This window comes from Alligator sinensis, unplaced genomic scaffold (genome assembly GCF_000455745.1).
Source record: "Alligator sinensis unplaced genomic scaffold, ASM45574v1 scaffold438_1, whole genome shotgun sequence".
Classification (NCBI taxonomy): domain Eukaryota; kingdom Metazoa; phylum Chordata; order Crocodylia; family Alligatoridae; genus Alligator; species Alligator sinensis.
The window spans coordinates 23,779-45,222 of NW_005843131.1; the positions used below are offsets into that span (position 1 = coordinate 23,779).

A 21,444-nucleotide genomic window follows, 5' to 3' on the forward strand; every position below is an offset into this window, starting at 1 on the left:
GTGAGTTTTAACTCGCTTGTACCAGAGTCTGGAAACCTTTTACAGTGAAAATAAGCATGTTGCTTCATCCACGAAGCACTTCCTTGACTTGAAGAGTAACTTGATTTTTTGTGTGGGGTAAAGCTCAGAGTGGAAACTGCGATCATGGAGCTGGATGGGCTTACCTGTGTGTTGTCCCTACAAGGACTCTACATTAGCACAGCGAACATAATTGTACTACAACAAGTCTGCCAAAAACAGCAGCTTAGTGCTCTACAGCTCTTGGTGGTTCTGGCGAGCCTAGCATGTGTATTTACAAAGCTCTCTAATATGGCTGGGAGCCAGGTTGGGAAGCCTTTCATCAGTGTATTATAAAATCTGTTTATAACAAGGGTGGAGCCCAGATGCCACGTCTGGGGTTTGGCCATCCATATGGCTAACGGAAACATTATTAATCTGTCTCTTAGGTATTCCCATTGCAACCCTTGCCAGAACATTTAGACATTATTTTCAATTTGCAAGTCAAAATCAGTGGACTAGTAATGAATTGGAATCAGTGGCTGGAATTAGTGGAATTATTGGCTAACGCTGGGTAAATGAACATAATTAATTCCTGGTCCTTGGTTTCCACTGAAGCCACATAGAAAAAAGGGGGTTGGGGCCAGCATTCATTGCCATATAGGACTCAATTCTTGCTCTCTCACATGTTCTCCCCATCTGAAGTGCCATGTAAATGGCTTCACCAACAAGCTGATTGGATAAATTCTTCCTTGCTATTGCCTTTAGCTATGCCATGAGGAAGAAAGCAAACTTCTCTCCAATGAGGGAGACTGCTCAGCACAGCGGAGGTGGAAAGGAACTGATGATGGGTCCCTGATGTTCTGCTTGGCTCAGCCCTGGCCCTGGCACAGGCCAAACCATCCTGGCCGGCTCTCAAACCTGTATCACTTGGCAGTGAGAGCCTGGCAAGCTGCTTCTGGAGTGTGATAGTGTTCTGGCCAAGCTCCCCGTGTTGGGTGGATAGATGGGATAAGGAACTGATTATCCTGATTTTGTCAGCTCAGATTTCCTCGCACAGGCCATATTCTGGCCCCTTTAGGATGGGCTGGGCTGGGGAAAAGGACCTCTCTCCTTGCATCTTGTTCTCTAGCAGCTTCCCCGACAAAGGACAGTACTGTATTTTCTCAAATGCAACACACGCCTTTTCCCCCAAAAGTACACGCCCCCCCTAAAATTAGGGTGCGTCGATCAAACAAGGAAGTTGATTTGCTGCCTAGGGTAGAAGCCCCCTGCTTTGATTCCTGCTCCCAAGTGCTGCAGCTGTGGTATTTCTATTCAGGTGATTGAACAACTCATAGTTCTTCACTCCACAGGTGTTAACAGTCATCTGTCCTTTTTAGTGGTTTTGCTGTTGTACTCACTAATCAAGCTAACCTTTCTTAGGGCAATTGTGCTGCCTGCCAGCTGCTCCTGGTCTCCCTTCTGTTTCACAGCCCCAGAGACTCTTTAGCTCTTTTGAAAAGCACAGATCCACGTCTTCAGCAGCAACTTAGCTTTCAGCTTTAGTTAAGCAGAAGAAAGAGAGTGAGTCAGCTGATGATTCGGCTGTGCCCTTGCTTTATGCATGGAAAAAAAATGAGTCTGGAGGAAAAAAAAGTCTTAATTCTGCCTTTCAAAAACAAGGGGTGTATTACATTCTGGAGCATGTTGTGTGCAAGAAGATACAGTATTTCTTACGATAACTGCCAGGCCTGAGATCTGCAAGTCAAATGGGGTTCTCTTGTATGTAGCCGCGGGTGAATAAAGACATGGATGGAGCTTATCTGGTTATGCCATGAGTGCTGCTTGAGGTGGGAGAAACCAATATCAGAGCGACTGGGGATTTTAGGGGAACAAAACAACTTGGCTCAATGATTGCAAAGCAAATAAATGCTTATTTTACAGAGCTTGATCACAGAATTAATTCCTGAATGTTTCCAGGAGTTCTTTCCCATAGTAAGCTTTACAATATTACTGAATGTTAAGGTCCATGTTTTAATCTCACTCTCTCTCTCACCTCTGCCATTTTTTACAAATATTATTGGGCCAGAAAGAGATGGACACTGCTGGTTAGACCCTGTTCAGGGCAGGATCTAGTAGTGCACAGCTAATTATCTCAGGGTGCCTCCCGCCTGCCCCATTGTATTTGCTGAGCCATTGGCTACTCTTGGTGAGAGGGTCCCTCTTCCCCATTTCGAAAAAGGGAGAGGTTCCCTATCCAGCCTGATGAAAATTATTTCTTTAAAGATACGTTTTATAGTGTGAGGAATCGGGCACCTTCACAGGCAGAACAATGACAATGTATAAAACAGGCAGAGTTTTATACAGTGCAATACACTGTTTCCTGCCTCAGCTCTGCTGATATGTGCATTTAGAGGTACATAAATGATGGCTATATATCCATTTGAGCTGTGTTTTGTAACATCATGGGGGTCACAATTACATAGCCTTTAAACAAACCCCTGTCTAGCTCTGTGCTCTCCCCCTTAATTTCGGAATGGGACTGGAAATATGTTATCCCAGCTACCCCATGCTAACAGCCTTCATCGCTTTTTGCAGGGTCTCATCCTGCGCTGTGACTGGTACTCACTATCTCCATTTCATATGAGCGCTGTTGAATTTTTGTCAGATCAACATGTAGAGTAGCTAGGTCTGGACTTCCCTGTCTTTCTGCAAATGCTCCAAAGAGTGTGTCTGCAGCCATCCAGTCTCTTCCAGGTCTGTATTCAATTTTCAAATCCTAGATTTGTAACTGGAAAAGTCCCTTCTGTATTCTTTTTGACAGGACCCTTTTGGCAGTGATAATAAGTGGTTTGCCATCAGTTAGCCAATACTGGACATAAAACTTGTTCCATCCTTGATCTAAGGCCAAAGTTACCTTCTCTATTTGAGCATGTAGACATTCCTTTTTTAAGCTCATCTTCAGTTTTGACCATATTGTTGCCAGACCACTACACCAATACACTCTTTGGATATACCTGCATACAGCTTAGTTTTAGTGCTTGTTGTCATCTTGCCTCAGGACTGGGATCTCTATCTTCTTCAGTTCCTCAAACTATTAGGACTAAGATCCCATGAACATTGGACATATTTTCCCAGTGTTACTCTCCGATTGCAGTCAGGCCAGCTAGACAAGTACACATTTCCTTACCCAGCGAGGGTGATTCCAAGTACTCTTTGCACCCCTGTCTTGTCTGCCTGGATTGGCATGCTCATGATTGCCTCAGCCTTACTGTGATCTATCTCTAGACTTGGTTGAGTTAAGTTCTTTTCCAGGGATGTTATTTTGGTTGCATGGATTTTACATGCTTCATTTCAAACCAACAGCTTTGTCTCTGAAGCCACCCAAAGCATTCCCCTGATTTGCAACGGAAAATGTTCCCTTTTTGAGTATTTGTTTAATTCGTGGGGATTTGTACATAAGCAGCAAGTTCTGGTGTTTTGTTTTTCTTATAATAACCAAATGTTTCTGCTTTGGGTCTTCTCTGATCTTTTCTCCAGATCAAAATGTTTGCATGTAAACGTTAGTACCCTTTGTTGCCAACTTGTGGCATACAACCATAAAATGCCCCAGGCGCCAAACACCACCCACATGACAGACTGTGGAAGCAATGTGTCCTGCAGGCGGGATTGAGCGTACACAAATGTGTGAACTGTTTTCTCAAGGGCACCTGCCAGAACCCTGCTGACACACCCAGCATAGAAAAATATTTGGCACGAGGCATGTTGCCAACATCACTCCGCTCGTTTGCAATGGAAAGTGTTCCCTTTTTGAGTCTCTCTTTAATTGTCGGGGATCTGTACATCAGCAACGGGCTCTGGGATTTTGCTTTTGTTACAACAACCAAATGTTGCTGCTCTGGTTCTTCGAAGCCAAGCCTACACATTCAGCTTGCTGTGCTCAGCAGCAGCATCATCAAGCTTGGCACTTTGTGTGGGTTAAGGAGTGCTGCCCGCTGATGGAGCAAAGTAGCCTGCCCCTCTTAGCCTGATGGTATTTCCGCTGCTGCTGCATCAGGTGCCCGGCAAAGAAGAATAGCACAGGCTGCTTGCGGACATTACTGCCAGGGGTAGGAAGTTTAACATGAAGACGCAGCCCTGCTCATTTTGTGTTTCCCAAGGCAGCGAACTTGCTTCTCTTTTGACCTCTGCCTTGGGGCAAGGAGAACTTTCCTAGTGGAAATTATGAAGCATTTGGGCTCTTTCTACTCTACTCAGTACTGTGGTGACAGCTTCCCTGGTCCATGATGGCATCCTTATGCTTTTTCTCATGTGTTTTGGTCTCCTGTTCCTCCAGCGCATGCAGTTGTCTGATGTGAGCTGGGTCTTTGACGCACCTATAATCCGATAACAGCTGTTCTTTTCCCTGCAACATTGCATGTGATATCTTTTCCCCATGTTGTCCGTGCGTCATAGGCAAATTAACACGTGGGCCAGTTGGGCCCAGGCCCAGGGGCTCCTGCCAGACAAAGACCCCTAGATGCCTAGGTTTCCCCCTAGATTTTTTTAATTATTATTTAATTTGTATCCAAGGCCAAATTAGCCAAAACTAATTCTGAATCCATGAGCCCAGAACCATAAGTGGCCCTACTACTAGCAAACATCCTCCACCTGCACCTGGGGCTTTAGATGTTTCCAAAACCTTTGGTGGGCATCCTACTTGCAGGCTCAAGCCCAGAGGCTTGGGGTTTGGATGCCCCTGAGTTTTGCTTGCCCTTAGCCATAAGGCCCTCGGAGAAAGCAAGGGAGGAGACTCCCATTTCCATAAACTGGGATTAAAACTGCTGCACCTCGCAGGCACTGAACCACGCCAGGAGAGCCGGTCTCCTGCGACGCGGGTCAGGGTTCAGGGAAACAGCCTTCTTGGACACAGATACATGGTATTTCCCCAGCCAAGTTAAGAAGCCACTACGCTTGATCTGAGCCTTCAAGAGGCTTGTCCCCCACCAACGCCTGGGTTCAGTGTTGGCAAGTATATGATAAGTATTCTTCAATTTTGACCCAGTTCTCACTGGCCCATTAGGATGAGCAATATAAAGCAAATAAGAAGGCTTATTTGCATGTTGTATGCAAGTAAGTTCTTTTCTTATTTCCTTTATACTGCTCACTATAACTCGTCAGTGAGTGAGTGAGAACTGGGTTGCACACCTCCACAGCAGCAGCACCAGGAAGGAAAGAGAGGAAAGGACCTTTTGCTCTGCGGGATCTTTTTCTTGCCCAGGGCCCCAAAAAGTCTTAATCAGCCTGTTATGCATATGTTTAGTCCACATGTGCCTTTAATGAATAATCTCAGTGTTGTAAGCTCTGTAATACCCATTTATTTTTTCTTACCAATGGTTTCTTTCTGAGAGCTTCTAATAAGAGTGTTCCCAGCACCCTTTTGGCACGTGCACCAGTGTGCAGCTGAGAAGTAGTCACTAGGTTGGTTGTTTCCAATGGACAGTCCAGTTGTCCTGTGCTGCAGCACTGAGTGTTGCTTGTGCGAGACCACCAGAGACAACGGTACTGTTGTTGTTCTTCCTGTGTTGTACATGCTGCTGACACTCGCACACGCTTGCAAAGATAGTGAATCCTTTGCATTTCTTGCATATTATTTCTTATCTGCTGGGCGTTGCCCTGGCTTGGTTTGCCGGTCACAGAATTTCCTTGTCCTTTATGGTGTTTTTCCTTGATTCTCATTTTGGCTCTGCATGATGTTTTCTTTTGGGATTCTGGACCTCAGTCAGACAATTATCCACCCTTCCTGAGCTTGGCCTGGCACTGGGTGACTCCTATTCCTTGGCAACTTAAAATCCTTTCTTGGGAGTTCATTTTCTCATATCATTACCCCCGCCCTAAGTTCTACTCTCAGTCTGGTTTTGAAAGCCCAAATCCCTCAGAAGAGACACGAAATTGGCTCTTCTGTCTCAGATCAATCCCAGAGTTTCCTATCGTTTCGCATGTCTTCTGTATGCTCTGCCTGAACATGAACCTTTCCTGCGTGGCGTGTACTGCTCCTCGGATGTCTGCACTTCGGTGCCATAGTTGGCCTCCTCTACCGGGGGTAAGTGAAAATGTCAAGTGCATCAGAATCAGCCAGTGTCAAAAATAAGGCTAACTTATGAGTGTTGTAACCTTTTCTTTATTTTTTTCCTGCCATCTATTGCTTAGAAGTAAGAGTGAAGCAGGGAAATGCTCAAGCCTTGAAGTACAGCAGAGCTGCTTGCAGGGCTGTTAGGGGGCAAGACACATAGGTCAGTGGAGGTGGGGATGTATTTGCCAGAGATTGAATGCTTTGGGATCCAGAAACTCAGCCGTTCTCCTTACACAACTGATGTGGCACCTCATCTGGGGAAGACAGTAGCGCAGGTAGAGATGGGCAACTGGGATACCAGCCCCAGTCACTTGAAGTGGTGCAAGAAGGACAGCTACCACCATAGCTGCTGGCCTAGCCACTGCTGCCTTCCAGGCCTCTTGTTCGGTCTCTGGGGTCAGGCCTTTTAATTCATCATGATGTTTTAAAGCATTTATTTTAGCATATTGCTGGGGTATCAAGCCTTGCTGCTTCATTAGAAAGAGGTCCCAAAATGCTGCTGTGGTTACCAGTAGTAGTTACATCTGCTTGTGCTTTTGCAGAGATATTGGAAGGAGCTGTGCATCCATGGAGCACACTTGCATTAATGAGTTATCTGAGCCAACCTTCCTTAATTGTCAAATGGGATATGCGTATCAGAGCTGCCTGGTATTTTCATGTCAGTGTAAAAAAAATCTATTAAATTTTCACAAATGTTTGTGTCTTTTTAACCTAATGTTGAGCTGATCAGAGCATTTGGCATGTTGACTAATAAGAGGCGATCTTCTCCAGAATTTTCCCCCTTTTATGATGGATTACAGTATCAAGAGCTTGACTAGCAAATTAATAAGTGCAGGTTGTGTTATGGTAATTGCAGGAACGGAGTGTTTCTTTGTACTCCAATGTGTGCAAACAGCTATTTCTTCCGTATTGAGCACCATGTGTGTTTCAAGCTCTGTGTCCTGGTTGTGTGCGCCCATTACCAGATGGGATCATTTCCATTATTGGTCCTGCATTCCTTCTGCAACTGGATAAGACTGGGCTATTGCCAGTGTGCCTACAAATTACTAAGAACCTCTTGCTAGGAGCGGATATTTGCCCCGGTTGTTGTTCATCTTGGGATCTGTAGTAGTGAACACTGCATTTTTTTCCCCCAAACCCCATATAAGTGGCTTGCTAAGCCAGATTTATGCAACAATTTCGTTCCATCTCTTGAAACCAATCCTTTGTGAAGTGGAGTTTATGACAATAAATGAGTGTATTAGTATTGGTCTACTTTGCAATGTATCTCAAATTTCAAATGTTGCCCATTTTTTTTCTGTAGCAACCAGTTAATGACCCCTGGGATGCACATTAAACCTTTGACTGAATAGATATAAAAGACATGCATAACTGGTGTCTTGGTTTCTCTATAGCTTCCAGAAACTCACTCTCAACTTGGCTTCAAAAGCATGTTCTCCTTCATATAGTGAAACCTACAGACCTGAAACAGCCATGAATGCCTCTGTCATAAATCTCTGCTGGTCGTTCCATATACCGTACCTTCCCCGCTTAGCTGCTCAGCTCTACCCTACCCTCGGTGAAAACGTTTCTAATCATGAACAAGTGATTACAAATCCAAAGTGAAGGGCGAGCTGCTCAAGACCCACTGCTGCAAGGCGCTGCAAGGATGTTATGCACTGCTAAGAGACCTTGGCTCCCTTGGGAAGTCACAGCACTGAGGGCCTCAACACCTCCCAAGAGAGATTTGCAACTGTGCAGAATCAGGCCCTGCCTTGAATCTTTACCTGTCACCATCACCATCACCTCGGGCAGCTGCTGCCCCCCTTCCTTATTCCAGCAGCTCTCTGTCTCTGGAAAAGGGAGGATTGAATATAAGTTATCACAGGAAAAACCCTTATTATACTCTCAACGAACAGGATTTTCAAAAACATGTCTTTTTTATCTATTCACTTCTCCCCTCCTCTCCCAAACCTTCTTTCTTTTTCCTTCCAGTCCCTTTAAGGAAGGAGCAACTTTTGCTCTACCAGCGTCTAGGGGTTGTGCAAAGAAATACTCTACATGCAGCACCAATCTGCACCTTTCCTGCTTAAGCTCCACTGTGGTAGCAACCGCCTTAGACTATCATGGGATACTATTTACATTTGTCACTATTAATTCAAATCATGACAGTCTGAGGAGGTTTGAATTTAGGTGAGTGCCATCACTGCACAGCTGTTCTGGGTGGACCCCCTCTTTTGTGGATGCTTACGCACTAGTTGCTCAGCATTGATAAAATGGAGCATTTCTGTGCATTTGAAAAATCATAATTTTAAGTGTTTAGGGAACTTGGCCAGTGAAAACATGTGTGCCTACAGGGCTAGGAGGATTATATCCTTGACTTAGATGCTCAGATTCCATTTAAGTCCCACTTTGGACGTCCGAGACCTTTTGTGGAGCTTTTGTCTTCCTTGGCCTTGGTTGTCTGTCTGTAAAATTAGGTTAACAGTATTTCTCTGTTTCATCAGGAGGGATAAGCAAAGCGTGTGAGATGCTCAGATTCTACAGTTATTATTTGGCATCGTTGATCTGTGCAGAGCATGGTGGATGCACCGATGAGTCCTTTGGCTGCTGAGTGTGATGCACGAGTGACAGGCCCACCCATGGGTGGGGGTGAGGTCTACAGTTATAGGAGCCATGGAACTACCTTAAGCAAAAAAGGCGAACATCCTACAGCTGGAAAAGTTTTCTCAAATTACCCATCAGAAAATAAGCTAAGTGGATACACACCAAGGGATAGAAAACTGGTATTTAAAAAAAAAAAAAAGACCCAAGAAAGAGATTACAATAGCAGAGTTTTATAGAATGACTCAGTATCTTCTAAACTTTATGGAGCAACAATTGTCACTCAATCATTTGGGTTGTGGTGGAGTTTGAATTTTAAGGGCAAATTTTGCATCAGTAACATTTATAATAAAAGCTAAATCAGCTCACAATGTGGTAAGGCAGGTCAAGGTAGACTTGGAGGCAAAATCTAAAGCAATTTGACGAGGAGTTACCCGACTTCTTAAAAATAAAATCTAAGAAAGCAAATGCTTGTTCACAGGTACAAAAGTCTTCTAGCTTTTCCATTAAGCACCCCTATATGAAGACCATGCTATAAAGAAACACAAGAAAATGATTCACTAACACTTTTGCAAGCTTGGTTGATGAGAGAGCCAGTCAGATGAGAGAGAAAATTATTTTGAGATATAAAATATTTCTGAATTGCAACCCTCCCCCCTCCCCGAAAAATGAAAACCCTACATTGTCTGTACATGGACTGGTGAGCCGCCAGTGATTTGTTGCCTTTTGATAATGCGTTTAAATCTTCCTGGTACATATCTTTGATGAGAGACTGTTCCAGTTTGGAGTTCCCTGCTTCATTTTAAAAGGGTCTTGTGTAGTTGTGAGTCTCACCAGGGAAGTCAACCCAGAGGTGGAAAGAACAGCCTGTACCTTATGTTAAAATGGAAAGAAAATCAAGTGGTGCTTATTAAAACCACCTACTGTAGTTCATTACTTTTAACTGTGCTCTTTGGTTCATAACTAAAGCAGGACAATTTCCTTAATTTTTTTACAAATTAGTTATTCACTGGAAATGCAGTTCAGGGCAGCCAAAGATTGTTTATGAATTCAGGTCAACTCTCACAAGTGGTCTGAACAAAAGTTAAGACGAAAAACTACAGGAACTGTCAAAATAAATCTTTTTTTTTTCTTAAGTAAAATGCTTTGGTTTTTCAGGCTCTGTTCACAAGGCAGGGATTAGAAAGTCAAGGAAGAGGAAGAGGTGGCACCCATTCCATTCCTTAGACGTCTCGCGGCCGGGGGGAGACTGGCTTTCAAATCCCCTTTGCTTCATTCAGAGAAGGGTTATGAAGATGGAAGGTGTCTTCAGGTCTGGTTACGCCATGCTTCTAGATTTGCTGTTGCCACATGGGGCTGGGAAGGATATTTTTCCCTTCCTGGTGCTACATGTCAGGGCTTTTTTTTTTCCCAAGACTAAGAATTTTGATGGAGATGCTGATGCTCCTGCTGGAACTGAAAAACCCCAGAGGTCCCTGGCTAGAAGGTCTTGCTGTTCCCCTTAGGCTCAGACTGATTTTCACACTTGGACAAGAAACATTTTACTCCGCAGTCATATTGATAAGTTCTGTAGGAGTTTGGGCTTTCTTCTGCAACAGGGGGCATGGTCCTCATCCTTGAACATAACTCTTTGCAATGTCAGGACATTAACAGTGCCGTTGTCCCTTTGCTTTAACCACATATAGCAAGTGAGGGTGTTTTTGGTGTTTCAGGCATTGTGCCTGGTAGTTGTACAAGGAAGGGTGTTTGAAGTTTTTAAGAAAAGATTACAAAAAGTATTTGTCTAGGATGGTTTAGATAGGGATGATCCTGCCTTGAGCAGGGGATTGGACTAGATGGCCTCCTGAGGTCCTTTCCAGCGCTTCTTTTCTATGATCAGCCGAGTTCTGTATAGCCTGGTCTTTATAGTATTCTGGGGTGAATACTATAGTCTCCCCTGCTGAAGGCAGGAGCACATCATGGGGGAGGTACAGTGGTGCGAACGGGAAGGTTGGAAGCAGGGATGTAGCTACCCCTGCAGCTGGTTGCTATTCCTACACCCCACTTCTGAAATCCTGGATCCACCTGTGATTGAACATGTTTCACGTTATATGACTAGTTCATTGGAACAGGAATTGGCATCTAAGGACTTAGGCTCCCGCATGCATACTCGCTCTCTCTAGCCCAGGTACCTGGACAGCCACTGTAAGGAGAAAGACGATTGAACTGCACTGGAGCTCTGCATTGCTTAGAGACTGGATCCTGATCAGCTGTGGAACAGAGATCATAAGCTCCATGTCTTTCTTTGCTCTTGTACAGCAGTCTGAACACAGCCGACTGAAATAACAAGCAGGACTACGAGTCTCTTTAGAATTGCATTCACCACTGAAAAGCAAACACGTAAATTTTCTAATTCAACAAAATCCATCCACTCTTGACAGAGGGGGCCAAACCACAAGGAAAAAAAAAATCAAGGTTCTTAATTACGCATGATCCCAAGAGAGAAATTTACTATCAGAATAAATGGGTTTGGATTTCCACTCCTTTGAAAATGGTATTCCCTTGCTCCTCTTCCTTGTGAGCTTGAGTGCTGTGCCAGGGCACAATGTCTGGGCTATGCCAAACTGTTTACGCCGTGAATCTGAGAGTCCAAATGCTTGCAGAGCAGCTCCAGGGGGGCAAGATTGTTTCTTCAGTCAGTGCCATGCCCATTTAACATTCCCAAAGGTCTCATTACTGCTCTGGCACACATTTCACTTACACAGCAGGCTGCTCTTTGAGAAGTTTACCCAGGCTCCACACGATATACAGTTTTCCTTTGATTTTGTGCGGGGGGGAATATTCTGGTTGAGCAAAAGCAGGAGGCACATAAATCTGTTTTACACGTAATGAATTACAAAGAAGCACATGGAAGCAAACCACATGGAAGCATGTAAAGATCTGTTTGTTATACGCACTCCTCTTGTTCCGTGTATAATAATTTATCCTCTTCTACAATGCTGGACTGGAGCGTGAAACCCCGAGAGCATGCTGAAGACAGTGAATCAGGCACATAAACAAAGGAATCCAAAAAAAAGGAAGCATTGAATTTTTTTTTGTGGGCACCAGAACTAGCTCCTTTGAAAAGCAAGATGATCTACGCAAGCTCCAAGGATGCTTCAAAAAGAAATTTCAAGGCATAAAGCATGAATGCCAAGCAAATGGGCCAGAGGATCTCAACCAAACTTGTATTGAGGAGCTAGGAGGTTCCCTAGTCGTAGCTTTTGAAGGCTGTCCAGTGCCACAACTCTACAAGCAATCCATGTTTCATATATCCCAAATGTAAAGCAGACATCCTAGGCCAGCGTTTCACTATCTGTCTTGTAGAATAAGGTAGACTCTTGAGCTGTAGTTCATGTATGTACAACTGACCCTAAATAAATCAAGTCCAAGGATTAAAACAAACAAACAACCCCCCCCCCACCCCCAAAATACAAAAAAAAGCAACCCTGCCTAGTGCAGGGGGACTGGACCTGATCATCTACAAGGTCCCTTCCAGCCCTTAACAATCTAGGAATCTCTACCTGTTTTGTGACCATGTGGCCTTGATCTTGACGGCCCATGCATTGCTTCGAGAAATGATTCAGTAATGGGGCACATCTCAAACGTTTGTCTCCTGATAAAACCCACCACATGTCACATAGGATCATAGGAAAGTAGGGCTGGAAGGGACCTAGTCCAGCCCCCCATCGCACTGTGATTGATCTGTCGGGGGACATTTCCAGGAATGCTAATGAAACACAGTCATGCTGTCAGCGCCATTCATAAAACCAGCTGGTCCAAGGACAGGCCAATTACTGATTTTCACCCTCGTGGAATAAAGTCGGCCTTGTTGTCTCCGTGCACTGGGGTGCGAGAAGGGTTTCTTCCCTTTTGAAGGCCTGTGGGCACTACGGCTCCCAGAAGGACTGCGATGATGTGAAGGAATGAACTGAATGGAAGCAGATCAAGTGATGCAAAGTCGGCGCGGCTCCGCACAGAAATGCCCCTAGAAAAAGCATGGCTCCCCTCCTTACTTGGGGGAAACGCGTCTTCTGGAAAACCCTAGCTCGGGACCTACTTAAACTGCAGCGAGACAAAGGGGTTTTTGCACCAGCGGGCACCTTCCCCTCCCAGCAGTGAGGACCAGGGCTCCCACCGGGGAGCCAGCTTTTTATTTGCACTAGTTCTTTTTGTTGTTGATTTTTGCAAACAATCCCCAATTTCACAGTTTCCACAAAATCAGTGAATTAAGTAGGTCCCTAACCGTAGCACCAGGCAGCCTGATTATTTGGCTTCCTTAGAGCTGTTCTCCCAGCTGGGTCAAGAAGAGTTTCTCTATGGTGTTGACATACAAAAAACTAGAACTCTCGGTACCAAAATGATATATTTTATTAGACCAATTGGGAAATTGCAAGAAAATTGTCCTTTTTCTTCCCTCTCTCTTTTCCTGCAGAAAAGGACAATTCTTTTTGCAGGGAAGGACACTTTCCTTTTTTTTCCCTGCAGAAAAGGACAATTTTCTTGCAATTTCCCAGTTGGTCTAATAAAAGGTATCATTTTGGCACCAAGAGTTCTAGTTTTTTGTGTCTTCTTGTCTCAGACCAACACGGCTACCAAGTACGCCCCTCTCTACCCTGTTAACATTTTTTCCCCCTGATTTACTTCATTTTGAACATTTATACTGCTATGGGTGGCACATGGTACAAGGGCTGAAATTATCGTATAAATACGGTAATGACGGCAACACTGCCCCCCCCTCCAGCCCTGGCTTAGCCCCGCCCCTTTCCTCAGCGGAGCGCTCTAAGAAGGGAGGAGCCCTGATTGGCTGAGGGGGAACCGGGGCGTGGCCTAGTGGCCATTGGAACACACCCAGCGGGCTACTCGCTCCCTCTGCTCCCTGTCTCCCAGCTTCGGGTCACCTGACCGGCTTGGAGTCACCTGATTGGCGCGGAGGAGGGGGAGGTCACCTGACCGCCTTGGACTCACCTGACTGGCGCCGAGGAGGGGGGAGTCACTTGACCTGCTTGGAGTCACCTGATTGGTGCGGAGGAGGGGGAGGTCACCTGACCGACTTGGACTCACCTGATTGGCGCGGAGGAGGGGGAGGTCGCCTGACCGGCTTGGAATCACCTGATTGGCGGGGAGGGAGTAGTCACGTGGCCGGAAGCGGAGTGCGCGGCGCTGTAGTGTGAGGGGAGCGTGATGGAGCGCTACGACAAGGCGGCCCTCAACGCGCTGGCGCCCCCCGAGCCCCGGCAGTAAGGAGCGGGGAGCCGCGCGGCACGGCTGTGGGGGGAGGGCCCGGCTTTCCCCTGCTGCGAGCTCTGCGGGGCGGGACGGGGCGCCTCCTCGGATCGCTTCCGACCACTGAAACCAGCGACTTCAAATTCCAGTTGCCCCCCCCCGCCACCGTGCAGACAGGGTTTTAGAGCCGGGCCGTGCCCGCCCTCCTGCCCGCCTTGCAGCCCTTTGCACGTCCAAATTCCCGCCTGCTGGGGCAGGGGCGCGGTGACCTTGCCGGGCAGCGCCTGGGTGCCTCCAGAACCGGTTTGGAGCAAACGCGCCAGCCGAGCCGGTGGGATCCGGCGGGAACGAGGCGTAGACTGAGCCGGTTCCCGATCCATCGAGATCTCGGAGACGGAGACGGGCCTCCCCGCAGGAGGAGGAGGAAGAGAAACTTGCACTAAAACCTGAGGCAGAGTCATCCTTATGCAAACTGCCCTGCTCCCATAACAGCCACTTGAGTAGCAGACGTTCAAACCGTGTCTTGCTTTCCTGATTTTTTTTTTTTAAGGGCGCTGACACATGAAGGCGGAGGCCGCTCCGATGCGCTGGAATTGCGGCACGTCGGATTAATGGAGTCTCGATGGCCGCGCCGCAGCAGCCTCCCGTGTCTCGGGTGTCCGCGTCCCCGCGCTTAAAAGTGGCCGTGGGGGTGCTTGATCGAACGAGCTGTATTCAGGCGCCCCCGCTGCCACGTGTAAGCGCGGGGGCACTGGTACGTGAGACGTGGCAGCGCTTTGATTAGAGCGGCTGCCAGCCACGCTGATTAGAGCAAGCGCCTCCGCCCCTGGAGCAGGCGTAAAATATCCTACGTGATCCTTGGGGATTTTTCCCACAAACAGGACGGGAGAATGGGTCGATCACGTGGGCGCGCTGACTTAACACACGAGTCCACAGATACACAAATATGAAAACTGGTAGAAACGTGGTTTTTAAACCGTAGCTCCCTTGAGTGCTTTACCAAACGTGCGTCAAAGTGAGGGCTAAGGAGTTCAAAAAGTGATGTCACTATTTGTCAAGTTGTAATTTTTTAATGGTACGACGTGGTCTTGGCTACTTCTGACCTTGAAGACTTGTTAATGCCACCACTGAGCGCAAAGCTCTGTTCTTCTAATCTACAGAGCAAACGCAAGGCATCACAACAAAGATGTAAGCTGTTGTTGGGTATTTTTTCCTGCAGAAGCAAAGTTATGTAGCGTGTCAGACCTGCACGTTGTGATTTCCTTCTGTGTTTACTTTTCTTTCTGGTTTATTTCAGAAATGAGGGTTCAATAACGTCAACTTTAAGAACACTCCTGTTCTTCACTGCTTTAATGATCACACTACCTATTGGGCTGTATTTTTCTTCAAAGGCTTATGTATTTGAAGGTAATTCTCTTTTTGCTAATTGGAAACGCTTGCAAGAGGAAAAGCTTTGTGTCAGTGTTGCTGTGTTCGTCTCTCTTCTATAATTCTTTGTAGTATAAATGCCTTGGCGTAAAAAGGAAATGTTTTGAATTTGGGGCTAGAAAGTAAATTGATTATTTTAATGGGCAGGACCATTTGAATAACTGAATTAGTTTGGCATCTTGTGTCAACCATTTCATTGGAAAAGCCACCTGTGTAAATATAAAATCTGAGATCTGTTTATATAACAAATATTTCAAGGCCTGCGCTTGTTAAAGTGTGTGGGAATCATAAGGTTGCAGTGGAAAATAATGTTCAAGATGGAATAATTCCATGCTTCAGTAACCCATATTTTTTTTGTAACGTAACGTTACAAGGTCAAACAGAAGCTGAACATGATTGCCTGTGGAATTCCATCCTCTTCCTGTAAATTGAGGCTTTAGCTGGTAATGTGGAGTATAGCACTGTCAGATGTTTAATAATAAACCAACAACGACCACAGATTCTGCAGCATGATAAACGGGCAAGAACAAGGGAACTTCTGATGATGGAACATCTTGCTGTTAAAAATGGAACTTCCTCTTTAAGGAAAGAGGATTTGGTAAATATATCACAGATTTGAAGAGTTTCCCAAAACTAACTTGGCTCTCTTTGGTGTGTGTGGCTACATACAGTTCTGAAAGCTAAAGTTTGTGCCTGTGGAAAAAGTATTAGAAACACCTGCAGAAAAAAATTATTCCTTGATATATTCACTTTTGAAATCTGTCTTGCCAAACTGTGTTAATCGTAACAAGATTTACAGGCAGTTCATTTTGGGTTATAGCAAGTAATATCCTGAAAATAGTTCTAGTTATTCATACCCATTATATAGGAGAATAATGTCGCTGAGTTTGAAGTATGGAAATGTATTGCAATCTAACATTGTTAATTTAATGAACGATCATACAGGGAAGACATTTAAGACTGAAAAATCTTTTAGACTTGCACGTTCTTAATATATGATCATATTGCCATAAGTAACAAATTTTTGACTGTCGCTTGGTTGCCTTTTAGAACTTCAGTATCTCAGTCAAATTCCACGTCGGAGCCACCGTCCTCTGTAGCTGCACACTGCTCTTTAGAAACAGTCTTGCCTCCAAACAAGCCCATGCACGTATGGGGTATTATGTACACAGTTCAAAGATATCTGAAGATGGAAAATGGATAGAAAATGTTCCTTTTTCTTCCAAAATGCTAACCCGTTTTGGACTTTTGTGAATCATCGTATCTTTTAACTTCAGTTATGTAGTGCACATCATACGAGGCTAAATTCATAGTCCAGTAACTTACTTCATTACTAGTTTTTATGTTGCTTCCAGTTAGTAAGCATGAGTTAGCGGCTTGAGCATAGAAGGCAAGAATTCCAGACTGCTAATTCACACTTACAGTCTAAGTGAATCACTTAACTGTTCTTCCTAAGACTTTCCTGCCTGTAAGGGAATAAAAGTTACTATCAGGGTGCAGAGGCTTAGGTGATGTTCGAAAATGAGCTTTTACAAATGCCATGAAGGTTTAAAAAGCTGCATTTCTGAAAGGTAATGGAAGTGCTTGTTAAAAGCTGTCATCCCAACTATAACATGAGTGTGAAATCTGTTACTGTTGTGAATTTTGGCCTAGTGATCCCTGTCTGTACAGAAACATTTGTGTAATCTGGTATTTTGTAACTACTACACAATTCAGCTCGGTGTCTTAATGTAAATCAGCAAATTCTTGTGAACTAATGTACGCTATCGTTTGTGTCTTACTTTCTCAGGTACCTTTGGAATGTCCAACAGAGACAGCTATTTTTATGCTGCCATAGTTGCTGTTGTTGCTGTTCATGTGGTACTTGCTCTGTTTGTCTATGTAGCGTGGAATGAAGGTTCTCGGCAGTGGCGGGAAGGCAAGCAAGATTAAAGTGAATATCACCATCTGATGCCTATGGACTGTAAACAGAGTAGTTGTGGATTGAGTAAGAACTTTCTTCATAATGTACGGTGTACACATACAACAAAGTGGAGGTTAATGCCTCAACACTGGAAGTCTGTATGAATAGAACAAGATTTATGCTCATCTCATCTGAATACCAATATTTGGCTAAAGACTAAAACAAAAGTTATTCAACCTCAACTTGGCAAGGTTGAGAAGATCTTCACCTGAAATTGAAACAAATAGGCTGGGCTGAATGTGTGCAGTTTGGGTTTTTTTGTTTTTTGGAATTTTTTTGTGCACATCTTGGAGCAGGCAAGAACAGCTAAGCAAAATGTTGGTTGAAGTCAATTATTAAGTTAAAATTATGTATCGATTCCTTCTGTTAACTTACTAGTTTCAAAAGAAACTGAGTAATATGCCAGTAGGACTAAAACACTAGCTTCGTTCATGTTTTATGGGCCTTTGCTCCATTTTGGGAGCACAGAATCAAACTGAGCATTGTTTTGTACTAGTCGGACATGGTAATACAAGTATATAGTTTACATTTTTGTTTGGAGCAATGGAACAGATAATGCACTTTCCATAATCCCAGAAGGTAGCTCTTGAGGCTAAAAAACTTGCATGTTGGAGAGCAGTTAGTTAAATATGCTTGTAGCAATTGTAAGATATCACAGCCACAAATTTAAGGATGCACCCTTACAATGTCATTAGCAAAATATGGCTTCTCAGTTTAACCAAAAATCATTTTTGCATCGCATTTATCTAGAAAACATTATTTTTGATCTATAATTAATCTAATCTCCAGGGCATATTTTTCTAAGTTATACAGAACCATTTTAGGTGATAACTTGCTGATATAGTAAGGAGTAACTGATACATTTCAAAGTGATCTGTACTACAGCTCAAATCATAAGTATAATGTGAATCTCAGCAATGAGCTTTACTTCCAATTAAATGCAGCAAATTCTCTGGAAACTCATATCTGGGGACAAAGATAAGGGCAAAACAACTAGTTGATCAGAAAACTTGATTTTGGTCCTGCACTTCATATTAAACTTTTTTTTTCTTTTGAATATAACTTTTTGGCTTGTTGCATTTTAAATTCTTATGATTTGTTCCTGCATCCTTTGGCTATTTCTAATGAATCTGGAAGATTGCAATATTGTGAACTTGCTTATCTGCCTACCTTTCCTGTTGTGAACCTTCCTTACAAAAGGAGAGATATTTAGTATTTATTTTGCAGTGAAAATACTAAATAGCAGTTGCTCTGGACTAGCTCTGTTTCAACTGATAACGGGCTGATTTTTTTAAAATATTTTCTGGGGTGTAGTCATGAACAAAGAGAGTGGGTTTTAGAGATGTACAGGAGAAACAAGCATGTTTTAAAGGAAAAAGCAAACCATAGTGATACTGTGAAATAATATGGTAATGATACTGTGACCACTGTTAAAAGATTGGCACCATCATATTTTATCATTGCTAATTCCCAATAATAAAAAACGCCTGTATGTTTTGTTGAATCATGAACTATATAGTCAAATCAGGATGAAACTTTGCTAGCATGCTGCCCTGAATTGCATTTTGGTTTTGTGCTAACCTTAACAGGCTTTTTGCATGTGTGGGGAACAGGGTACCACCATGCACGGAACTTTCCCAATTCGTTGTTTTTTTTTTGTGGTTTTTCTTTTTTTTTTTAGGGGTTAGGTTTCTTGGGTTTGTTTCATTTTGTTTTGTTTTTAAAGCAGTTGCTTTGGGTTTTTCCATTTCATTTTTACCACTTACACCATTTCTATGAGATTTTTGCTTAATACAAGATACAGAGTATTAGCTCTTGCACTTGCAGGCAAAATATGTCTATGAATATTATAAAACGAGGCACAGGTGCATACCTGCCTTGCAGCTATAGAATGGAGTATTAAGCTGTAGAACCATCTCACATGTGGGATGAAGCATTAACGCGAAACCTGCTATTGCATAGTGACTTCAGATTAGGACAAATCAACCTTTAAATCCTTGTTCCTACAGCATTAGGTTTTCCAGTCTAAAAGGCCAGTGTTAGGTTGCTGCTGGCACACTAGGAAATGATCCTGTAGTTTATTTCTCGTGCAGTTTTATTTTATAAGGTGACACAGTGAGAAATTCCTATCTTCTCACCTATGTTCTACATGTTATATAATAAATAATGCCTTGTAAGAAAGAGAGACCTTGTAGAACAAATCCCATTGTCAAGAACTAGTAAACAAATATTAGAGCTGAAAAGTTTCTGGACTGTTATTTTGTTGCTGCTCACATACTAACACAGTGTATCATAAAGAATAGATTAGCTAAAGCAATGTACAGAGTAAATTTTGCTCAATTTATAATATGTTTGAAAATGAAAGGTCTGTCCTGCTTCACTAATTGTGTACTATATTATATCTATGTTTGTGTTCTATGGCAGGAATGTCCTGATGCTAAAACTGTATTTCCTTGGGATTATGGAAATAATTACTTAACTTGCTGGGTTGATCACAAAAACTGAGATGTGCTGGAAAAGTCTGAGAGAGCCAGGGCATCTCAGCCATTTAAGAGTGGAAAAGATAGTGTTAACGCATTCACTACATCTTGTTTCTGCAAGTGGCATATCATGGTTTCAAAAACATTCCCTTGAGAGAAAGCAAGATGATTATGTGGAAAGGGGTAAGAGCAATAAGCCAGGTTATATATTGTCAGAGCAAGGAAGCTGGTGAGCCATCAGGTGCGACACAGTGGCTGCATGTAGACAAAGTACTGCCTGCAAAGTCATTGAGTACTTGTATAACCAAGTACTCAATGACTGCAGTAACTGTGAGCTGCACAGTTGGCGTCTCATGTAGACACAGCCAGTGAAAAGTACACTATTGAAACCAGTAGGAAGTCAGCACCACAGAATTGGAAATTAAAAAGGGCTTAAAGAGCATCCATAGAACAGTTCAGATACGGCTTAAGATCTGCCTTCAACTCAATGTAAGCATTAGCTTGTCTAAAAACTGGCTTGGTTTGACTAATGTAGACAAGCCCAAAATCTGTTTGTTTAAAACAAAGCAAACACTATAAGTGCTGCTTCAAATAGGATTCTGACTCATTCCATTTGGATATCCAGGGATTTAGAAACATGGCTGTAATGCCTGCATACCCCAGCAATAGACCTCTTCCCCCCAGCGGCTGTGCTAAGCCTCACCATAAAGGCAGAACTAAGAGACTGCCCAAAAAGCTTGCAAATGAGGAACTTCTTCCTTGTTTGCAAGCTCTTTGGCCGTGGTCTGATGTAAATGTTCATGCTAAGTGTTAGTTTGGCATAAACTGAGACTTTCTAATAAAGATTATGTATAATAGCAGGGAGCTCTCTATCAGGATAGGCTTTGTTTGTAGGGGGATGCTGGTTTGCGGGACAACGAGTGAAATTGGTTTCATGAACTGCTCTGCTAATGTCAACATAATGGGTTGCTAAGCCTTCTTGATAGTAGAAATTACGTGCCATGATAGCGTCTACTTGAAGCCTTCTTGTGCTTCAGCAACACTTGAATATTTTTTTTAAATCTGTATGTTCCAACCTTTGTAGCCTGAACATTTAATGTGTAATCCATTGTCTGTGCAGGGTAACATAGAAGCAAATTTGTACGCTGTAATGTTGTAACATTGTATTTCTAAAATCATAAATGTTTTTGTCTTCTATATTAGTTTTGTGTAAAAATAGTGCAAACCTTTTAACAAGGCAATGTTGGTGCACAAAGCTTGGTTTGCATTAATTTTTTTATTTTTATTTTTTTTAACTATGAATGATTTTTAGTCCTTCAAATACAGGAGCTTATGTGGTGGTTTAACAAGGCGAATAGAGTGACAGTTCAGTCACTGTACACTGTTCAGTGTTAAGAAATAGTCTTATTTTCCAAGCAGATCTCATGATCTGTATCTTTCATACGTGGGTGGGAGGAGGGGGGTAGTTAGTCATTTCAGTCAGAAGGCAGGGTATGTATGCACCTTTATAGACTGACTTATAGTTAAATGCACACACACCGACTTATGTTTTTTCTGCACATCCTTTCACAGCATTTGATGAAGTGAACTTGGGTTTGTGAAAGCTTGTGCTACGTATATTATATATATTTAGTTATTGCATTTAGTTAAGTTAG

General features: G+C 43.5%; 1 protein-coding gene across 1 annotated transcript; it reads left to right on the plus strand.

Annotated features, from left to right (window-relative positions):
• Nucleotides 1-13,808: 13,808 nt before the first annotated feature.
• VMA21 (VMA21, vacuolar ATPase assembly factor) lies at nucleotides 13,809-20,986 on the plus strand. The gene is made up of 3 exons (XM_006037515.3): nucleotides 13,809-13,932; nucleotides 15,216-15,325; nucleotides 17,136-20,986. The coding sequence occupies exons 1-3, from the start codon at nucleotides 13,877-13,879 to the stop codon at nucleotides 17,276-17,278; spliced, it is 309 nt and encodes a 102-aa protein (XP_006037577.1). The 5' UTR covers nucleotides 13,809-13,876; the 3' UTR covers nucleotides 17,279-20,986.
• Nucleotides 20,987-21,444: the final 458 nt, after the last annotated feature.

Coding starts and splice junctions, on each gene's coding strand:
- VMA21 (XM_006037515.3), top strand. CDS start 13,877: ATGGAGCGCTACGACAAGGCGGCCCTCAACGCGCTGGCGCCCCCCGAG. Junction 13,933..15,215: donor GCGCCCCCCGAGCCCCGGCA/GTAAGGAGCGGG, acceptor GGTTTATTTCAG/AAATGAGGGTTCAATAACGT. Junction 15,326..17,135: donor AAAGGCTTATGTATTTGAAG/GTAATTCTCTTT, acceptor TTACTTTCTCAG/GTACCTTTGGAATGTCCAAC.